This window comes from Leiobunum rupestre, chromosome 2, assembly GCF_980474605.1.
Source record: "Leiobunum rupestre chromosome 2, qqLeiRupe1.1.hap1, whole genome shotgun sequence".
Classification (NCBI taxonomy): Eukaryota; Metazoa; Arthropoda; class Arachnida; order Opiliones; family Sclerosomatidae; genus Leiobunum; species Leiobunum rupestre.
In genome coordinates, this window is record NC_143385.1 from 31,974,229 (window position 1) to 31,998,190 (window position 23,962).

Genomic DNA, 23,962 nt, shown 5'->3' on the forward strand with positions numbered 1-23,962 from the left:
GTTATTCGAGGACGGATGACAGTTCTTATTATTGAGAATATGATTTCAAAATTTCTAAATGGACGTTGTTAAACTGAACTTTTTTAAGTAGATCCCGAAATTGTCATTTTGACACAGCGATTTTACTATTTTTAATCGTTCGTTGTTAACCGGTTGTCCTTTTTGTCTCCATTTTTGTAGAGCTCTAAATAGTTAAATACAGTTCATTTCATTCAAGAAGGTCCCAATAAGCCATTATCGTTGTAATATTGAGTTCGTCATTCTAATCCGAATTCACTCATTTTGTTCAGAATTCACTCATTTTGTTCAGAATTCACTCATTTTGTTCAGAATTCACTCATTTTGTTCAGAATTCACTCATTTTGTTCAGAATTCACTCATTTTGTTCAGAATTCACTCATTTTGTTCAGAATTCACTCATTTTGTTCAGATTTTTCTCATTTTTTTCAAAATTCACTCATTTTGTTCAGAATTAACTCATTTTGTTCAGAATTAACTCATTTTGTTCAGAATTTTCTCATTTTATTCAGAATTAACTCGTTCTATTCAGAATTAATTCGTTCTATTCAAAATTTACTCGTTCTATTCAGAAATTATTCGTTCTATTCAAAATTTACTCGTTCTATTCAGAAATTATTCGTTCTATTCCAAATTTATTCAAAATTTATTCATGCTATTCAGAAATTACTCATTTCTTTCAGAATGTCATCGTTCTATTCAGAATTAATTCGCTCTATTCAGAATTTATTCATTCTATTCAGAATTTACTCATTTTGTTCAGAATTTTCTCATTTTATTTAGAATTAATTCGTTCTATTCAGAATTAACTCGTTCTATTCAAAATTAACTCGTTCTATTCAAAATTAACTCGTTCTATTCAAAATTAACTCGTTCTATTCAAAATTAACTCGTTCTATTCAAAATTTACTAGTTCTATTCAGAAATTATTCGTTCTATTCCAAATTTATTCAAAATTTATTCATGCTATTCAGAAATTACTCATTTCTTTCAGAATGTCATCGTTCTGTTCAGAATTAATTCGCTCTATTCCGAAATTATTCATTCTATTCAGAATTTACTCATTTCGTTCAGAATTCACTCATTTTGTTAAGAATTTTCTAATTTTATTCAGAATTTTCTCATTTTATTCAGAATTAATTAGTTTTATTCAGAATAAATTCGTTCTATTCAAAATTAACTCGTTCTATTCAAAATTTACTCGTTCTATTCAAAATTTACTCGTTCTATTCAAAATTTACTCGTTCTATTCAGAAATTATTCGTTCTATTCCAAATTCATTCAAAATTTATTCATGCTATTCAGAAATTACTCATTTCTTTCAGAATGTCATCGTTCTATTCAGAATTAATTCGCTCTATTCAGAAATTATTCATTCTATTCAGAATTCACTCATTTTGTTCAGAATTTTCTCATTTTATTCAGAATTAATTCGTTCTATTCAGAATTTATTCGTTCTATTCAAAATTAACTCGTTCTATTCAAAAATTATTCGTTCTATTCCAAATTTATTCAAAAAATTTTCATGCTATTCAGAAATTACTCATTTCTTTCAGAATGTCATCGTTCTATTCAGAATTCATTCGCTCTATTCAGAAATTATTCATTCTATTCAGAATTTACTCATTTTGTTCAGAATTTTCTCATTTTATTCAGAATTAATTCGTTCTATTCAGAATTAATTCGTTCTATTCAAAATTATTCGTTCCATTCCAAATTTATTCAAAAAAATTTCATGCTATTCAGAAATTACTCATTTCTTTCAGAATGTCATCGTTCTATTCAGAATTGATTCGCTCTATTCAGAAATTATTCATTCTATTCAGAATTTACTCATTTCGTTCAGAATTCACTCATTTTGTTCAGAATTTTCTCATTTTGTTCAGAATTTTCTCATTTTATTCAGAATTGTCTCATTTTATTCAGAATTAATTCGTTATATTCAGAATTAATTCGTTCTATTCAAAATTAACTCGTTCTATTAAAAATTTACTCGTTCTATTCAGAAATTATTCTTTCTATTCCAAATTTATTCAAAATTTATTCATGCTATTCAGAAATTACTCATTTCTTTCAGAATGTCATCGTTCTGTTCAGAATTAATTCGCTCTATTCAGAAATTACTCATTATATTCAGAATTCACTCATTTTGTTCAGAATTCACTCATTTTGTTCAGAATTCACTCATTTTGTTCAGAATTCACTCATTTTGTTCAGAATTCACTCATTTTGTTCAGAATTCACTCATTTTGTTCAGAATTCACTCATTTTGTTCAGAATTCACTCATTTTGTTCAGAATTCACTCATTTTGTTCAGAATTTTCTAATTTTTTTCAAAATTCACTCATTTTGTTCAGAATTAACTCATTTTGTTCAGAATTTTCTCATTTTATTCAGAATTAACTCGTTCTATTCAGAATTAATTCGTTCTATTCAGAATTAACTCGTTCTATTCAAAATTTACTCGTTCTATTCAGAAATTATTCGTTCTATTCAAAATTTACTCGTTCTATTCAGAAATTATTCGTTCTATTCCAAATTTATTCAAAATTTATTCATGCTGTTCAGAAATTACTCATTTCTTTCAGAATGTCATCGTTCTATTCAGAATTAATTCGCTCTATTCAGAATTTATTCATTCTATTCAGAATTCACTCATTTTGTTCAGAATTTTCTCATTTTATTCAGAATTTTCTCATTTTATTCAGAATTAATTCGTTCTATTCAGAACTAACTCGTTCTATTCAGAATTAACTCGTTCTATTCAAAATTTACTCGTTCTATTCCAAATTTATTCAAAAAATTTTCATGCTATTCAGAAATTACTCATTTCTTTCAGAATGTCATCGTACTATTCAGAATTGATTCGCTCTATTCAGAAATTATTCATTCTATTCAAAATTTACTCATTTCGTTCAGAATTCACTCATTTTGTTCAGAATTCTCATTTTATTCAGAATTTTCTCATTTTATTCAGAATTAATTCGTTCTATTCAGAATTAATTCGTTCTATTCAAAATTAACTCGTTCTATTAAAAATTAACTCGTTCTATTAAAAATTAACTCGTTCTATTCAGAAATTATTCTTTCTATTCCAAATTTATTCAAAATTTATTCATGCTATTCGGAAATTATTCATTTCTTTCAGAATGTCATCGTTCTATTCAGAAATAATTCGCTCTATTCAGAAATTATTCATTCTATTCAGAATCCACTCATTTTGTTCAGAATTTTCTCATTTTATTCAGAATTAATTCGTTCTATTCAGAATTAACTCTTTCTATTCAAAATTTACTCGTTATATTCCAAATTTATTCAAAACTTATTCATGCTATTCAGAAATTACTCATTTCTTTCAGAATGTCATCGTACTATTCAGAATTAATTCGCTCTATTCAGAAATTATTCATTCTATTCAGAATTCACTCATTTTGTTCAGAATTTTCTCATTTTATTCAGAATTAATTCGTTCTATTCAGAACTAACTCGTTCTATTCAGAATTCACTCATTTTGTTCAGAATTTTCTCATTTTATTCAGAATTTTCTCATTTTATTCAGAATTAATTCGTTCTATTCAGAACTAACTCGTTCTATTCAGAATTAACTCGTTCTATTCAAAATTTACTCGTTCTATTCAAAATTTACTCGTTCTATTCCAAATTTATTCAAAAAATTTTCATGCTATTCAGAAATTACTCATTTCTTTCAGAATGTCATCGTTCTATTCAGAATTGATTCGCTCTATTCAGAAATTATTCATTCTATTCAGAATTTACTCATTTCGTTCAGAATTTTCTCATTTTATTCAGAATTAATTCGTTCTATTCAGAATTAATTCGTTCTATTCAAAATTAACTCGTTCTATTCAAAATTTACTCGTTCTATTCAGAAATTATTCGTTCTATTCCAAATTTATTCAAAAAATTTTCATGCTATTCAGAAATTACTCATTTCTTTCAGAATGTCATCGTTCTATTCAGAATTGATTCGCTCTATTCAGAAATTATTCATTCTATTCAGAATTTACTCATTTCGTTCTGAATTCACTCATTTTGGTCAGAATTTTCTCATTTTATTCAGAATTTTCTCATTTTATTCAGAATTTTCTCATTTTATTCAGAATTAATTCGTTCTATTCAAAATTAACTCGTTCTATTAAAAATTTACTCGTTCTATTCAGAAATTATTCTTTCTATTCCAAATTTATTCAAAATTTATTCATGCTATTCAGAAATTACTCATTTCTTTCAGAATGTCATCGTTCTGTTCAGAATTAATTCGCTCTATTCAGAAATTTCTCATTATATTCAGAATTCACTCATTTTGTTCAGAATTCACTCATTTTGTTCAGAATTCACTCATTTTGTTCAGAATTCACTCATTTTGTTCAGAATTCACTCATTTTGTTCAGAATTCACTCATTTTGTTCAGAATTCACTCATTTTGTTCAGAATTCACTCATTTTGTTCAGAATTCACTCATTTTGTTCAGAATTCACTCATTTTGTTCAGAATTCACTCATTTTGTTCAGAATTCACTCATTTTGTTCAGAATTCACTCATTTTGTTCAGAATTCACTCATTTTGTTCAGAATTCACTCATTTTGTTCAGAATTCACTCATTTTGTTCAGAATTCACTCATTTTGTTCAGAATTCACTCGTTTTGTTCAGAATTTTCTCATTTTTTTCAAAATTCACTCATTTTGTTCAGAATTAACTCATTTTGTTCAGAATTTTCTCATTTTATTCAGAATTAACTCTTTCTATTCAGAATTAATTCGTTCTATTCAGAATTAACTGGTTCTATTCAAAATTTACTCGTTCTATTCAGAAATTATTCGTTCTATTCCAAATTTATTCAAAATTTATTCATGCTATTCAGAAATTACTCATTTCTTTCAGAATGTCATCGCTCTATTCAGAATTAATTCGCTCTATTCAGAATTTATTCATTCTATTCAGAATTCACTCATTTTGTTCAGAATTTTCTCATTTTGTTCAGAATTTTCTCATTTTATTCAGAATTAATTCGTTCTATTCAGAACTAACTCGTTCTATTCAGAATTAACTCGTTCTATTCAAAATTTACTCGTTCTATTCCAAATTTAATCAAAAAAATTTCATGCTATTCAGAAATTACTCATTTCTTTCAGAATGTCATCGTTCTATTCAGAATTGATTCGCTCTATTCAGAAATTATTCATTCTATTCAGAATTTACTCATTTCGTTCAGAATTCACTCATTTTGTTCAGAATTTTCTCATTTTATTCAGAATTTTCTCATTTTATTCAGAATTAATTCGTTCTATTCAGAATTAATTCGTTCTATTCAAAATTAACTCGTTCTATTAAAAATTTACTCGTTCAATTCAGAAATTATTCTTTCTATTCCAAATTTATTCAAAATTTATTCATGCTATTCGGAAATTATTCATTTCTTTCAGAATGTCATCGTTCTATTCAGAATTAATTCGCTCTATTCAGAAATTATTCATTCTATTCAGAATCCACTCATTTTGTTCAGAATTTTCTCATTTTATTCAGAATTTTCTCATTTTATTCAGAATTAATTCGTTCTATTCAGAACTAACTCGTTCTATTCAGAATTAACTCGTTCTATTCAAAATTTACTCGTTCTATTCCAAATTTATTCAAAATTTATTCATGCTATTCAGAAAATACTCATTTCTTTCAGAATGTCATCGTTCTATTCAGAATTAATTCGCTCTATTCAGAAATTATTCATTCTATTCAGAATTCACTCATTTTGTTCAGAATTTTCTCATTTTATTCAGAATTAATTCGTTCTATTCAGAATTAATTCCTTCTATTCAAAATTAACTCGTTCTATTCAAAATTTACTCGTTCTATTCAGAAATTATTCGTTCTATTCCAAATTTATTCAAAATTTATTCATGCTATTCAGAAATTACTCATTTCTTTCAGAATGTCATCGTTCTATTCAGAATTAATTCGCTCTAATCAGAAATTATTCATTCTATTAAGAATTCACTCATTTTGTTCAGAATTCTCATTTTATTCAGAATTTTCTCATTTTATTCAGAATTAATTCGTTCTATTCAGAATTAAATCGTTCTATTCAGAATTAACTCGTTCTATTTAAAATTTACTCGTTCTATTCAAAATTTACTCGTTCTATTCAAAATTTACTCGTTCTATTCAAAATTTACTCGTTCTATTCAAAATTTACTCGTTCTATTCAAAATTTACTCGTTCTATTCAAAATTTATTCAAAATTTATTCATGCTATTCAGAAATTACTCATTTCTTTCAGAATGTCATCGTTCTATTCAGAATTATTTCGCTCTATTCAGAAATTATTCATTCTATTCAGAATTTACTCATTTCGTTCAGAATTTACTCGTCCTGTTCAGAATTTATTCATTCAATTCAGAATTTACTCATTCTATTTACTATTGAATTGAATTTCATTCTGTTCAGGATTTTTAGTGTATTCTAATCAGGATTTTTAGTGTATTCTAATCAGGATTTTTAGTGTATTCTAATCAGGATTTTTAGTGTATTCTAATCAGGATTTTTAGTGTATTCTAATCAGAATTTTTAGTGTATTCTAATCAAAATCGAATTAAATATCATTCCTATCAGAATTTTATTAGAATCGGTCGAAAAATCAATAAATAATAAAGCCCATATTTGGAAATACCGTTTTTTATTTCATTCCGACCCCCCGCGGGGTTTAGTCAATTCTGAAATCCGGCGTAAGTGAAACGAGTTTGGCGTTCGGTAACCGACGCTCGGCCGCTGCGTGGAGGAAACTGTACACGTCGATAAATAAAAGATTCTTTCATTTTGATATTGAACGTTTTTATATATTTTTTTACATTATTTTTCTTTATTTTTTAATTTATCAATTCGGAGTCGATCCCGGGGATTGAAAATTAAATAGTAGGGCTAACGTTGCAATAAGGTGGCATTTATATTATTGATGGATGGAAGCCGGGGCTGAATTTAAATGTTGGCCCGAGGCTTCGCTTTACTCTCTCGTTAATCAGTATGAATTATAACTTCTTCCAACGAGCCAAATCACATTCGTGGGAAATTGGAAGTAGCGTCTATCTTCGCCGCTGCTATTACGGCCGATGCTAATGCCAAAACGTACTAAGTCCAATTTCACTCTTTATTGGACACCAACATTTCATCGAGAAATTCGCGGAACTGGCCTTCAGCTCCAGTCCTACCTTGTTATACCGACGCCCCGCCCCTATTCGGGTTCCATCTTGATTTTAAGTCTAGAGCGCCATCTCTTGAAAAAGATACGAAACATTATTCCTAAGAATTATTATATTACTTAATTATTATAAATATATTATTTTTAAAACTACATTATATTTTGTGATGTTACAGTTTTTTTACAATCAAATTCCCTGACTTTTTGCAGGCTTTCCCTTACCATCTCCGGAAATTTTCCCTGACTTATTTTGTGCCACGATTTTGTATTTTTTAACCAATATTTTAGTAAATGTTTCCTATTTGCCACCGAAATTAAGTTCCCTGATATTTTCCTGATTTTTAAACTCATTTACAAAATTCCCTGACTTTTCCCTGATTTTTATACCCATTTTCAAATTCCCTGACTTTTCCCTGATTTTTATACCCATATACAAATTCACTGACTTTTCCCTGATTTTTATACCCATTTTCAAATTCCCTGATTTGTATACCCATATTCAAATTCACTGACTTTTCCCTGATTTTTATACCCATAATCAAATTCACTGACTTTTCCCCGAATTTTATACCCATATTCAAATTCCCTAACTTTTCCCTGATTTTTATACCCATATTCAAATTCACTGACTTTTCCCCGAATTTTATACCCATATTCAAATTCCCTAACTTTTCCCCGAATTTTATACCCATATTCAAATTCCCTAACTTTTCCCTGATTTTTATACCCATATTCAAATTCACTGACTTTTCCCCGAATTTTATACCCATATTCAAATTCCCTAACTTTTCCCTGATTTTTATACCCATATTCAAATTCACTGACTTTTCCCCGAATTTTATACCCATATTCAAATTCCCTAACTTTTCCCCGAATTTTATACCCATATTCAAATTCCCTAACTTTTCCCTGATTTTTATACCCATATTCAAATTCACTGACTTTTCCCCGAATTTTATACCCATATTCAAATTCCCTAACTTTTCCCTGATTTTTATACCCATATTCAAATTCACTGACTTTTCCCTGATTTTTATACCCATATTCAAATTCACTGACTTTTCCCCGATTTTTATACCCATTTTCAAATTCCCTGACTTTTCCAGGAATTCCAGATACAGTGGCAATCCTGTGTAAATATATAGCGTATTAATTACAATTCCCATTATTTTGTGGTTTTCTTAATTATGTATAATGTAATTTTAATCGCGAATTATAGTCGCTAACGTAAATTCTTTATATCTTGTTCAGCTTGTTAAAAAGTTCCACGCACTTATTAATATTTTTGCGTAAAATGCTAGTGCCCGTTTACGCTAAAATATCAAGACGCTCGTGGAACTTTTTAACAAGTTGAATAAAACATAAACTCGTTTAGAATTTAACATTATCGTTACAGTATTTTCCCAAAGTATATTAAGACGCAGTTAGTAAGTTCGAAAAATGTTTATTTGTGAAAGTAGCCATTATTAATACTTTCTAATTGGTCAATAGATGGTGCGGCGACTAAGTCGTACAAAAAATAAATAAATGGAACTACATGGAAATGAAACTTTGGCCGGTTGCAAGTTCCTCCTTATGTAAATCGGTCCTTAAGAATGTATTTTATTATATTTAGCAAGAACCGATTTGCATAAAGAAGTGCTTGAAGCCGTCCAAATTTATTTTATTAATTAATAACAACAAAATAATTTGAATTAAGTGTAATTTAAACGCTATATATTCATATTATATTTAAAATTATTCTGAAGAATAATCTTTCCTTACAAGAGATGGCGCTTTAGACTTAAAATCAAGATGGAAACTGAAATGGGTTGGGGCGTCGGTAAAGCAACGTAACACAGGAGCTATAGGCTTCGAGCTTAAGAAATAAGCATCTTTAAACAGGGTTGCCACAAAATTTTCAGATTCAAATTCCCTGACTATTCCCTGTTTTCCCGGACCATTTTAAGAGATTTTCCCTGACTTATTAAGGCCAAATTTTTTCTTTTATATTTTACTTTTATATTTTAATAAATTTAGATGGCCTTATATTTCAGTAAAAAGGTTATTGCAATGTTAAAAAAATTAGCCAAACTTTCAAGGAAATAAATGATAATCGTGGAATTTGTCATACATCTAGAGTTAAATTACCTTCAAAAAGTGCCCAGATAAAATTGAATTCCCTGACGTTTCCCTGGATTTTTACCAATTCTTAAAATTCCCTGACATTTCCCTGACTTTTTAGGCCCATTTTTAAATTCCCTGACTTTTCCCTGTTTTCCCTGACGTGTGGCAACCCTGTTAAAAACCAGAACGATTTAAAGAGTTCTAAGGGAAAATATCTATTTTTTTAATATCTTCAGACTTCTGAGTTAAAATATCGGGTATTATAGGAAATTTAATGAGAGGAGAGAAAAATAGTCGTTAAATTATAGGAAAAAATTGGAAATATAGGAACTAGTTGATTTAGTTATGTGTGGTTCTTGGGTATTATTATTATTATTATTATTATTATTATTACTTCTTTTATAATCAAAGTGTTTCCAACAGATTCTCAGATAACAGTTGCGTTAAACGATACGATCAAATTATTACAATCATATAGGGTTGTTAATTTTCCGGAAAAATAAAATGTGGAAAAATTTCCAGAAAATTTTCCGGAAAATATTCCGCAAATCGGAAAAATAAAAAATTTAAACCTAAATTACTTTTCAAGGGTTTTTAATGTTTTAAACTTTTTATCGATTTAAAATGACTAATATCAGTAAACATACTACAAAACATTAATAGTGTTACATTTCAACCACAGGGTTCGTACAAAATTTCCGGAATTAAATTCCCTGACATTTCCAGGTTTTCCCTGACTAAATTGCCAAATTTCCCTGACCATTTTTGTAGAATAAATTTATGTTTTGAGGTAAAATCTTGAAAATGTCAATTGTGTGTTTTTAATACCTTTTTCAATAATTTATTTGCCGGGTTTGTTTTGGGGGTCATTTAAAAATTCCCTTACTATTTTGGACCATTTTAAATTTCCCTGACTATTCCCTGACCATTTGGAATCATTTTCAAATTCCCTGACTTTTCCCTGACCTTTTGGAAACATTTTCAAATTCCCTGACTTTTCCAGGTTTTCCAGGTCGTGTACGAACCCTGAACCAGTTTAAACTAGTCTATAGGTTTAGTTTTACTTTTAGATTAGAAAAAATGAGGTGAAAATGCCGCTTTATTTAAATTTGCAAACAATATATTAGACAAATCATGGAATGAAAACGTTTTTAATATTTTCCGGAAAAATACGGAAAATTTTCCGGAAAAAAGGCCTCGGTAATTTTCCGAGCGGGAAATTTTCCGACTTACAACACTACAATCAAATATCAGATTATCAGCATTTACCTTCGGATAGGACCTAATGTTTAAACCCAAAATAATATTAAACCAACTGACAGATTGTGAGCAAATTTCAGAGGCCTCACAGACGCAGATTTCGAAATATATATGTATATACTGTATATTTCCTAAATCTGGTAAAATTAACTATAGCAAACCAGATACAATTGAGATCATATAGCTTTGTGAGGGGATTATAAAAGATAAACCTGATATAACTAACTGATTATCTTCAGAAATTGGACAATGGTGAGCCGAGTAACCCGATCAATTGAATGTTGAAAGCAGTTAACAAGCTTCCAATTTTAAAAATAGCAGTTCGCTAAAAAAAGAAGTTTTGCAAAGTTAAAATGTTTTCGCTCTGAGAGCGTCCTCCGTCTGAGTCGATTAGGCCGAAGGGGCCGACGTTAAATATACTGTTAAAATAACAGTGGGTACATTTCAATAAAGAACCAAGAGGAAAAAAAACCAATTGATTGTCATTAAAACGAGAAATGTAATTAACGCTAATTGCAATTTTGGAAGTAGAAATTACGCGATTCTAAATGCTGCTTGATTTAGGCCCTCTGAGATACTTTGCCCATCGTTAAAATGATTGGGATGTTCCTCCCTCCGCGCGCAAATTACTATTTGAGTATACCGGTATTTGGAAATCCAATTCAGTCTGGAAATATAAAAACATGGCCGGCAAATTGGGTGCTTTTTTTTGTAACTTTTAGGTATCCCGATGAATTGAGCTATATAATGGCTCATATATCCTTGTTGTGAATTTAAATTGAACTGTCAGACTATGAAAGCAGATGACTAGCAATTAAGGCGTTGTCTGGGAAGCTCCTGATCCGCCCGCCAAATTATACGAGCAGCTTTGCTTCGGTCGCTAGGAACTCTTGCCAGATAAGTATCCATAATAACAGAAGTTTACAAATATCTCTAACTACAGAAGTATCCATTGTTACAGAAGTTTACAAAATAACTCTAACGACAGAAGTATCCATTGTTACAGAAGTTTACAAAATAACTCTAACTACAGAAGTATCCATTGTTATAGAAGTTTACAAAATAACTCTAACGATAGAAGTATCCATTGTAACGGAAGTTTACAAAATACCTCTAACGACAGAAGTATACATTATAACAGAAGTTTACAAAATAATTTTAACGATAGAAGTATCCATTGTAACAGAAGTTTACAAAATATCTCTAACTACAGAAGTATCCATTGTTACGGAAGTTTACAAAATAACTCTAACGATAGAAGTATCCATTGTAACGGAAGTTTACAAAATACCTCTAACGACAGAAGTATACATTATAACAGAAGTTTACAAAATAATTTTAACGACAGAAGTATTCCTTGTTACAGAGGTTTACAAAATATCTCTAACGACAGAAGTATCCATTGTTACAGAAGTTTACAAAATATTTCTAACGACAGAAGTATCCATTGTAACAAAAGTTTACAAAATAATTCTAACGATAGAAGCATCCATTGTAACAGAAGTTTACAAAATAATTCTAACGATAGAAGTATCCATTGTAACAGGAGTTAAGAAAATATCTCTAACGACAGAAGTATCCATTGTAACGGAAGTTTACAAAATATCTCTAACGACAGAAGTATTCCTTGTTACAGAGGTTTACAAAATATCTCTAACGACAGAAGTATCCATTGTAACGGAAGTTTACAAAATACCTCTAACGACAGAGGTATCCATTGTAACGGAAGTCTACAAAATAACTAACGACCGACGTATACATTTTAACAGAAGTTTACAAATATCTCTAACGACAGAAGTATTCCTTGTTACAGAGGTTTACAAAATATCTCTAACAACAGCAGTATCCATTGTAAAAGAAGTTTACAAAATATCTCTAACGACAGAAGTATCCATTGTAACTAAAGTTTACAAAATAATTCTAACGATAGAAGCATCCATTGTAACAGAAGTGTACAAAATAATCCTAACGATAGAAGTATCCATTGTAACCGAAGTTTACAAAATAATTCTAACTACAGAAGTATCCATTGTAACAGGAGTTAAGAAAATATCTCTAACGACAGAAGTATCCATTGTAACGGAAGTTTACAAAATATCTATAACGACAGAAGTATTCCTTGTTACAGAGGTTTACAAAATATCTCTAACGACAGAAGTATCCATTGTAACGGAAGTTTACAAAATACCTCTAACGACAGAAGTATACATTATAACAGAAGTTTACAAAATAATTTTAACGATAGAAGTATCCATTGTAACAGAAGTTTACAAAATATATCTAACTACAGAAGTATCCATTGTTACAGAAGTTTACAAAATAACTCTAACGTCAGAAGTATCCATTGTAACGGAAGTTAACAAAATACCTCTAACGACAGAAGAATACATTATAACAGAAGTTTACAAAATAATTTTAACGATAGAAGTAACGGAAGTTTACAAAATAAATAACGACAGAAGTATCCATTGTAACAGAAGTTTACAAAATAATTCTAACTACAGAAGTATCCATTGTAACGGAAGTTTACAAAATAACTCTAACGACAGAAGTATCCATTGTAACGGAAGTTTACAAAATAACTAACGACCGACGTATACATTTTAACAGAAGTTTACAAATATCTCTAACGACAGAAGTATTCCTTGTTACAGAGGTTTACAAAATATCTCTAACAACAGAAGTATCCATTGTAACAGAAGTTAACAAAATATCTCTAACGACAGAAGTATCCATTGTAAAAGAAGTTTACAAAATATCTCTAACGACAGAAGTATTCCTTGTTAAAGAGGTTTACAAAATATCTCTAACAACAGAAGTATCCATTGTAACAGAAGTTAACAAAATATCTCTAACGACAGAAGTATCCATTGTAAAAGAAGTTTACAAAATATATCTAACGACAAAAGTATCCATTGTAACTAAAGTTTACAAAATAATTCTAACGATAGAAGCATCCATTGTAACAGAAGTGTACAAAATAATTCTAACGATAGAAGTATCCATTGTAACAGAAGTTTACAAAATAATTCTAACTACAGAAGTATCCATTGTAACGGAAGTTTACAAAATAACTCTAACGACAGAAGTATCCATTGTAACGGAAGTTTACTAAATAACTAACGACCGACGTATACATTTTAACAGAAGTTTCCAAAATATCTCTAACGACAGAAGTATTCCTTGTTACAGAGGTTTACAAAATATCTCTAACAACAGAAGTATCCATTGTAACAGAAGTTAACAAAATATCTCTAACGACAGAAGTATCCACTGTAAAAGAAGTTTACAAAATATCTCTAACGACAGAAGTATCCATTGTAACTAAAGTTTACAAAATAATTCTAACGATAGAAGCATCCATTGTAACAGAAGTGTACAAAATAATTCTAACGATAGAAGTATCCATTGTAACAGAAGTTAAGAAAATATCTCTAACGACAGAAGTATCCATTGTAACGGAAGTTTACAAAATATCTCTAACGACAGAAGTATCCATTGTAACAAAAGTTTACAATATATATCTTATACGACCAAAGTCTTCATTGTTTCACAAGTTTACAAAATAATTCTAACGATAGAAGCATCCATTGTAACAGAATCTAAGAAAATATCTCTAACGACAGAAGTATCCATTGCAACAGAAGTTAAGAAAATATCTCTAACGACAGAAGTATCCATTGTAACGGAAGTTTACAAAATAACTAACGACAGAAGCATCCATTGTATCACAAGTTTACAATATATATCTTATACGACCAAAGTCTTCATTGTTTCACAAGTTTACAAAATAATTCTAACGATAGAAGTATCCATTGTAACAGAAGTTAAGAAAATATGTCTAACGACAGAAGTATCCATAGTAACGGAAGTTTACAAAATAACTAACGACAGAAGCATCCATTGTATTACAAGTTTACAATATATATCTTACGACCAAAGTCTTCATTGTTTCACAAGTTTACAAAATAATTCTAACGATAGAAGTATCCATTGTAACAGAAGTTAAGAAAATATGTCTAACGACAGAAGTATCCATAGTAACGGAAGTTTACAAAATAACTAACGACACAAGCATCCATTGTATTACAAGTTACAATATATATCTTACGACCAAAGTCTTCATTGTTTCACAAGTTTACAAAATAATTCTAACGATAGAAGTATCCATTGTAACAGAAGTTAAGAAAATATGTCTAACGACAGAAGTATCCATTGTAACGGAAGTTTACAAAATAACTAACGACAGAAGCATCCATTGTATTACAAGTTTACAATATATATCTTACGACCAAAGTCTTCATTGTTTCACAAGTGTATCTTACGTGAGAAATTAACCGTAGTATCAAAAGTTTACAATATATCTCTTACGGCAGACGTAGTCATTGTATCAGTCAGTAGTTAATTGTAATAGAAGTTTTTCCGAGCCCTTCTTGAATTTTGAGTGATGGTAAGGTTTACAGGTTGTTACGGATAAGAGTACCGAAATTTTCTATAGGCATTCTATGGGTCTCTATGAGTAAAAAATGTCTGATCCGTAAAAATGTTGATGAATTTAAGGTTGTGAATAGGTTCTGTATTTAATACGTTTGATAACTAAAACTACGGCAAACACTGGAATTTTACAAACATTGGATTTTATTGTAAAAACTGCATGCATTTACCGTATGAAATACGTCTGGAATGAAGGTTAAATAAACAGCAATACTCTGTAAATATAACTTTATCTTGCTGAATTTTTAAACAGCAGAGTGTCGAGTAAATTTAACAGGAAGCATGACAATAAAAAAACCAGTCAGAGTTGGTTGTGAAATTAACAGCATTCTGCTGGCATCTATGCTGACCGCAGCTTACTGTAAAACCTACAATAATATTTTTCTGTGTGTAGAAACTTCAAAAGTAAGACTAAGTTAACGTACTTCTGATAGTACTGGGATTTTGAGAAAGCAGCGATGCTCGTGGGCTATATAATTTCCAGTAACTAGAGTTAATTGGATTCGGTAATACATCTGTCAAATTGAATTAATGACTATATTCAAGATTAATGAATACATTGCACCATAATTACCACAATAATTAAGTATAAAATAATTAATATAATAATTGGACATAATCAAGTGAAAATCAGATGTATCAAGCTCAATTAAAAGTCAATTCTTAATTACTTTCTATAAACCCTTTACGGAATCAGGATCGGGTTAAATAAGGACGCCCAATATATGCCTCTGGTAGAACATCTCATGTTCAAAAACACCCATTTTAATGTTTTACGCTAATGAATTGGAAATATATTTATTTTTAGAAATTAACCAAAATTTCGGTCATTTATTTAAAGGCTTTAAAAGTCGCTCGATGACTTAGGCCTAGGGTGGTGCCTTGGGTATTAGCCTAGCTGATTATTATTAAAGTTTTGACAATACCGAGAAAATTACGAAAGTTAATCGAAAATCTCCAGAAAAATTCATTTAATTTGAAATCCTTTCTTAATCCAGAATATGTGTTTCCATAAAATAAAAAAATGTTTTTCTCTATGTCACGAGCTTAAACTCGATAGTACTTTATTGGCCCGAGCGTTTCGCACGTGGTGTTCAAATTTCCAAATTTTTATCTGCATCAATGCGTGCTCTCTATCGAAAGCCCCCAGAACTGATAATTATACTAAACATAAATTTATTATATTGATATAATTCTATAAATTAAGAAAGTGATTAAATTAAATACTGAATTAGACGTGCTATTTGCTAAACACCGTTCTATTGTCGTGAAAATCACTAGCAAATATTCCTTTCAAATCCGTCATTTTATCAAAACGCTGTGCAGGGCTGATCCGGATTTTTACTATTGTACCCCAGCCAATATTTTCCTTCCACTGCACTCCTGAAAAACTTGGAGACCGATTTCGCCGCTTGACATTTACTGTCTAAGCGATGGAAGAATGTAACGAGTTATATACCAAAAGGAAGTATCCACAAATCAATCAACACTTTAATTGAGGGTTTTTTCGTATTGAGCCCGCAAGTCAGTTTTGTTAGGCTAGTTGAACAGTCAATACAACGATGAGCTTTATCATAAGTCTATAATATACTTTCGTAAAATCGTAAGTATTTTTTTAGGGAAATATTTTAACGAGAGATATTGCCCTGGGTGCCATTTTATTATAAGGCCCTTTATGTAAGAGTATGTTTATTATCATTTTTTGGGGTAATGTTTGTTGCCCAAAGCGCCATTTTGTTATAAGGCCCTTTATGGGGGGTAATGTTTGTTGCCCAAAGCGCCATTTTGTTATAAGGCCCTTTATGGGGGGTAATGTTTGTTGCCCAAAGCACCATTTTGTTATAAGGCCCTTTATGCGGATAATGTCTCTTGCCCTAAGCGTCATTTTGTTATAAGGCCCTTTATGGGGGGGGGGGGGTAATGTTTGTTGCCCTAAGCGACATTTTGTTATAAGGCCCTTTATGTAAAAGTATGTTTATTTTCATTTTCTGAGTTATGTTTGTTGCCCTAAGCGCCTTCTTGTTATAAGGCCCTTTATGTAAAAGTATGTTTATTTTCATTTTTTGAGTTATGTTTGTTGCCCTAAGCGCCATTTTGTTATAAGGCCCTTTATGTAAAAGTATGTTTATTTTCATTTTTTGAGTTATGTTTGTTGCCCTAAGCGCCATTTTGTTATAAGGCCCTTTATGTAAAAGTATGTTTATTTTCATTTTTGGAGTTATGTTTGTTGCCCTAAGCGCCATTTTGTTATAAGGCCCTTTATGTAAAAGTATGTTTATTTTCATTTTTGGAGTTATGTTTGTTGCCCTAAGCGACATTTTGTTATAAGGCCCTTTATGTAAAAGTATGTTTATTTTCATTTTTTGAGTTATGTTTGTTGCCCTAAGCGCCATTTTTTTATAAGGCCCTTTATGTAAAAGTATGTTTATTTTCATTTTTTGAGTTATGTTTGTTGCCCTAAACGCCATTTTGTTATAAGGCCCTTTATATAAAAGTATGTTTATTTTCATTTTTTGAGTTATGTTTGTTGCCCTAAACGCCATTTTGTTATAAGGCCCTTTATGTAAAAGTATGTTTATTTTCATTTTTTGAGTTATGTTTGTTGCCCTAAGCGCCATTTTGTTATAAGGCCCTTTATGTAAAAGTATGTTTATTTTCATTTTTTGAGTTATGTTTGTTGCCCTAAGCGCCGGCCCATTTTTTATAAGGCCCTTTATGTAAAAGTATGTTAATTATAAATTTTTTAAGAGGTAATGTTTCTTGCCCTAAGCACCAATTTAATAAGGCCCATTATGTAAAAGTATGTTTATTTTCATGGGGGGGGGGGGTAATGTTTGTTGCCCTAAGTGCCATTTTGTTTTAAGCGTGATTTTTATAACGTAATATTTGAGGCCTTAGGAGCCATTTTGTTACAAGGTCCATTATTTAAAAGATTTTTTTCTAGGTAATTTAACCATCCCCAGGTCTGTGTCGCCAATACCTCTCAGTGTCATACTTATGGTACGATGTTAAAGACTTACGATCAGAATTGAATGCTCTGGTCTGAACTGGAAGAGAGTGTCTCTAAGCCTAGTTCAGAAGGCCATATATTATGAACGATCAAATAAATCATTAATAATTATTGTCGACGATCTGATCTGTAAAACCATCACTTATCCTGCCAAGCGGGTCGAGTATATATCTTTCCTGGTTCTAGAGATACAGATAACTTGATTGGAAAAGTTAATGATACGTGGACGATGCTAGTCAGATGGAATACCCGCGCGTATCACTTCGTTTGGAAAAAGGAATTTGAGTTTAAGTTGGTTTTAAAACACACGTCTGATCATTAACTATAAAATTAATTATAAATTTAAAAACAAAATCGACGATTTTTAAATTATATCCAACATTTGCTTCCAAAATAATATCGAAAATTATATCCAGAATTGGGTTCTATATTTATATACAATATTTTGTTCCAAAATTATATCGAAATTTTATCCGAAATTATATCCAAAATTTAGTTGGACCAAATCAATATAGAATATTTTATTCCAAAATTATACCGAAATTATATCCAAAATTTTGTTTCTAAAATTATATCAAAATTTTTTTTCAAAAATGATGTACCAAAACGATATACAAAATTTGCTTCCAAATTATATCCAAAATTTGCTTCCAAAATTAATATAGAATATTTTGTAAAAAAATTATACCGAAAATTATATCCAAAATTTTGTTTCTAAAATTATATCCAAAATTTTGTTTCAAAATGATATACAAAATTTGTTTCCAAATTTATGTACAAAATTTTGTTCCAAAATCGTATCCAAAATATTTTTCTAAATTTTTATACAAAATTTAGTTACAAATTTATATAAAAATTATAACGAAAATTATATTCAAAATTATATAGTAAATTATATTCAAAATTAGATAGTAAATTATATTCAAAATTATATAGAAAATTATACCCAAATTATATCCATACTTATATCGAAAATTTGTTTACAACGTCCTTTTTCACCTATCACACGAACCCAAACCTTAATGTTCGCATTTCCCTGCTGCTTGGTTTTGAGCTTGTCGCAGCCTATTTCCAGGGGCTAGTAGGACACACTTTGAAGCTCTCTGGCACTCTTTTAACTCATCGTAGGATAATGGGGAAAACAGTAATACTTCTCAACTCACCCCTACAACTCCTTAAAATGTTTGCATAACCTTTTGAAGCACTTTGTTAAAGTAAAATAATAACCTTACCAGTGGCTTGTCGAGATTGAACCGATATACACATGTCGTTGTCGACGGGAAATTTGTCGCACTTGACCATGTCCGGCCACGGGAACCCGTAAGTGATCATTCGGCCTTCGCAGCCCAGGCGGACAGCGTCACACAGCGACCTGCACGGGTAGATGAGTCTGTCCAAGCAGACCGGCGTGAACAGCGAACACAAGAACAACTGCGTGTCCGGGTGACACTTGAGGTTGAAGAGCGGAATCCAAGAGTTCGCCTGCTGGCTGACCTCGGCCATCGTGTCGTGCTCCAGCAGGTTGGGCAGCCGCATTTGCGTGTATCCGATGCCGCGACACAAGGTCAAGTTCTCCGGTATGGCGACGCAGGCCGGTTGGCTCAGGCGGCCAGTGCCCGACGCCGCGTGCTGAAGGTGACCGACCGGGTCTTGCGGAGACTCCCGCTGGTGGTGCGCCCCCGGCTGGACTAGCCCCCATTCCGTCAAGTACGCCGACGAGCCCTGGGCGCTCGCCGAAACTGGCGTCGGCTGGATGAAGATGGCGAAGTGGACCACTATCCGCAGCCACCACTCGACGCTAAGCGCGTACCAAGTCGAGGCGGTCATTTTCGTTCGCAGTGGCGAGCAGGAACATCCGACAATTCGAGTTCGATGGAATTCTCACTTCTCTCGATTCTATTTAGGAAAGGAAAAAACATTTTGATAACTTATTGAAAATAAATATTGGAACACAAGAGATTGACAACTCGACTTTTACGGCGTTCCCATTAAAGGTCTACAACGTATATTGCAGGTTGGCACTTTCTTGATTTTTTTTTGATAAAAATTAAATCAATCATTTTTTATGAATTTTTGAATTTATTGATTTTATAGCTCTTTTCCTGTATAATTAACGGATATTTTACTTTTATCAGTAAGCTAATCTTGAATGAAATAAAATTTTAATTAAATTAATTAATATTTAACGTTTTAGTTTGCTCAGAGTTTCTATGTATTTTAATTTCTTAAGGATATATTTTTTGGCATTTTTTATTTCGCCATTGAAATACATTGTGTGATTTAAATCAATGATTTATAAAATAAAATCAGTTGATATAAATCTTGATTTTAATCATGATTTAAATCAGCCAACCCTGGTATATTGCTCAATATCTTTAAAGGGAGTATGAACAAAATCGATAAATCGTCTGTTAACTTGCGCTTCGTTTGGTTTTCACGTGATCGTAATAGTAATCAGCTTGGCTAATACTCAAGGCACCACCTTCGACCCTAAGTTATCAAGCGACTTTAAAAGCTTTTAATTCAGGCGAATATTCTATAGATTATCTAAACCTGGTGGTATAATTATGGAAGTTTATACTCCTTTTAAGTTTAGGGTAGAATGATTCCTAAAAGGGGCGATCAGCGAAGTACAGTTAAAAAAATGTAAACATTTGAAAGAACGCGTAACTTATTTATTTAATCTATTAAAAATGCAGTTATTGAAAATGGCAACCTTCAAAATGTATCCCGGAAATTCCTTACTATGAACAATTTTAGCTTATTAGCAGAAGTAAACAATAACATTCTCAGAGATAAGTAATCATAACAGACTCCCGCGGATTTTTCAAAAGACTTTTCGGAACCAAAAATACTGCATGGCGAAATAATGACTTTCTCAAACAATATCATCGGTAAAATCATAAGCCTATCAACCCTAAGTTTGAAACGCGCATAGCGCCCTTTGTACCACCACTGGACGGGCGAAAAAGAAGAAATCAGGCGATAGTATCGGCACCTGGTAGAGATAAATTGAAGCTTCTTCCTTCCTCCTTTCTCTCTCTGCGCACCTCTCTCTTACCAAAGCAGCTGGCATCATGCATTGCGGGACGCGTTACGTTTCTCTTTTCCGCCACCGGGTGGATTTAGCGCTGTACTTTCGACAGTCGTTAGCTTGAACCAACACTGCCTTTCGATTCAAACTTAGGGTTGAAAGGCTTATGGTAAAATATGGTTAGTAAATTAAGTAAACAGTTGCGTCATCTGATCCGATTAAATTATTACAATACAGGGCTCCCAGCTACTTTTTTAAATATTATAGGAATTATAGGAAATTTCATAGAAAATATAGGAATTTATAGGAACATTTTAGCTAAAAATAGGAATTTATAGGAACATTTTAGCTAAAAATAGGAATTTATAGGAACAATTTTGAAAAAATAGGAAATTATAGGAGTATGTTGAAATTATAGAAATTTATAGGAACTCTGGGAGCCCAACCGTTGACGTTTTCGGGAGTACCGGACCTAAGCCCGAGCTAAGCTATATTTAGGAGGCAAATTTTTCCCAAACGTTAAGGCTGTTTTCTAATACATTATTTTTTAAATTATAGGAATTTCTAGATATTGCTTTATAGAAAAGCTAGAAAATTTCGAAAAAAATAGGTATTTATAGGAACAATTTTGAGAAAATAGGAAATTATAGGAGCATATTGAAATTATAGGAATTTATAGGAATTATAGGAACTCTGGGAGCCCTGTATCAGATATCAGATTATCTGATTTTACGTACGATTATTATCAGATGATTCAGATCAGTTTGCATGGGACAAACCGTTTAAACCCGAAACTAATCTGAAATCATCCAACACCGACAGATATTGCGAGTAGATTTCAGATGTCTCACAGTTACGGATTTTACATATCCCTCATACTAATTTTAGGGCGCTCATTCTAAATCTAAACTTTTTTTTCCTATCTGGTCTAGTTTCTGAAATTTGAAAATGCAAAAACGCATTAAACTCGAAAAGTACTCCGCAGAAACGCAATAACGATCGTCGATAATTAGCAGAAACGTATTATGTCGTTATTAACCAATAAGAGTCTTTATCTCGTATAATTTTGTCTGCTCTAATTTCTTCAGCGTTGGCCGTTGCATATTTAGATTGAGGACTAACAACTAGGTGTAGTGCGGCAAGCATTTTTACGAACCTTGGGTTTCAGTTATCTAAATACGATAGTTTTGTTATTTTTCACAATTACAAAAATCGATGTACGTCGAAGTGCCATTTTTGGAGATAATGCGTTTCTGAAACGTAGGGCGGAAGATTGTATATATACAAAACGCATAAAGCTGGTTTCACACTCGACGGAAAATATGGCGGAAAGACGATAATAAACGCCGAGCGGAAAATTGATTCCTATTCGATATACCGCTAACGTTCAATTTTACGCTGCTAATTTTCTGTCGAGTGTGAAACCAGCTTAAAGCTGGTTTCACACTCGACGGAAAATATGTCGGAAAGACGATAATAAACGTCGAGCTGAAAATTGATTCCCATTCGATATACCGCTAACGTTCAACTTTACGCTGCTAATTTTCCGTCGAGTGTGAAACCAGCTTTAGTCAGATACCTGTTCAGCTGTAACTGAATCCAGTTATATTAAGGATAGCAGATCTGATCAGGTCGGTTTTTTCGAATCAGATATAATTGGAGATTAGATTACTTTGATGAGGGGAAAGTAACTAACTGGTAATCTTCAAATATACGAGAATTATGACCTGAATAACTTGATCAGTTTCCCGTTGGAAGCGCTTAAAGTTATTCTCCCTAAGTATACAGGGTGTTTCAAAGAGTTATGCAAGAAATTTAATAAGTGGTAGGGGTGAGTTGATAAGTATGCCTGTTTTTTCCCTATTTTCCTACGATGAGTTAAAAGAGCGCCAGAGAGTTTCAAAGTGTGGCCTACTAGCCCCTGCAAATAGGCTGCAACAAGCGCAAAACCAAGCAGCAGGGAAATGCCGTGTGATAGGTAAAAATGTTAAACAAATCGAGGTAACCAGCGTAAACTTAAGCAGTATTTAAATTCCCTGCTGCTTGGTTTTGCTCTTGTTGCAGCCTATTTTCAGGGGCTAGTAGGCCACACTTGAAGCTCTCTGGCACTCTTTTAACTCATCGTCGGAAAATAGGAAAAAAATAGGCATACTTCTCAACTCACCTCCTACAACTCCTTCAAAGTTTTGCATAACCCTTTGAAACACCCTGTATACCTGTTTCGCAAAAAATAAATGATATACCTGATATAACTTCGCAATAGCCTCCACGGACACACAATGAGCCTTCACTTTGGTCGAACCAATTAAAAGAGAATATAACGAGGAGAAATTGACGAGAAATCTTCGCGGGACACGAAGAAGCGGTAAGTGTCGCCAACAGGATGGCGGATTAATTTTGATGGAAATTCATTGAGTTCGAAAACGGACGTGCGTGGGACGCGCCAGTGGAGGAAAGAAGTCGGACACCAGCTACGGGCGTGGGCTGCTGGCTGCCAGCGTGCTCCATAAATACGCAAACCGTCAGACGCTTCCTAATTTAGTCGTTTTTCGACACGCGATTCTTTATAGAGGTACAAAGTTGAGACACCTTATTTCAAAGAATATGTAAAGCACGACACGAAGGAGTCTACGGAATAGCGTAAATGTATAATATTGTAACATAAGTGTGACACTTCCTATTCTTCACATGCAAAAGTTTTACTGAGAGCTATTCACAAGACAGACTGCATTACGGGCTTCGGCACCGTTTTGCGTCCGCTTACTAACGCGTCACACGTAGCCTTGACAGCGCCTCGCTAGGGGGAGATTTTCTTCTTGTGATGACATC

The 23,962-nt window shown here is 31.8% G+C and overlaps 1 protein-coding gene across 3 annotated transcripts in view; it reads right to left on the bottom strand.

Annotated features, from left to right (window-relative positions):
* Positions 1-23,962, bottom strand: part of LOC149957341 (secreted frizzled-related protein 5-like) — a 76,739-nt gene that overhangs the window by 26,008 nt on the left and 26,769 nt on the right. For 2 of the 3 annotated variants that reach the window (XM_090165523.1, XM_090165524.1), the window contains exon 2: positions 19,332-19,995. In XM_090165523.1, the coding sequence (XP_090021649.1) occupies positions 19,332-19,926 (595 nt within the window). In that variant the 5' untranslated portion in view covers positions 19,927-19,995. Of the gene's footprint in view, positions 1-19,331; positions 19,996-23,376; positions 23,461-23,962 lie in introns of those variants that run through there. The other variant, XM_090165525.1, reaches the window with a different exon arrangement.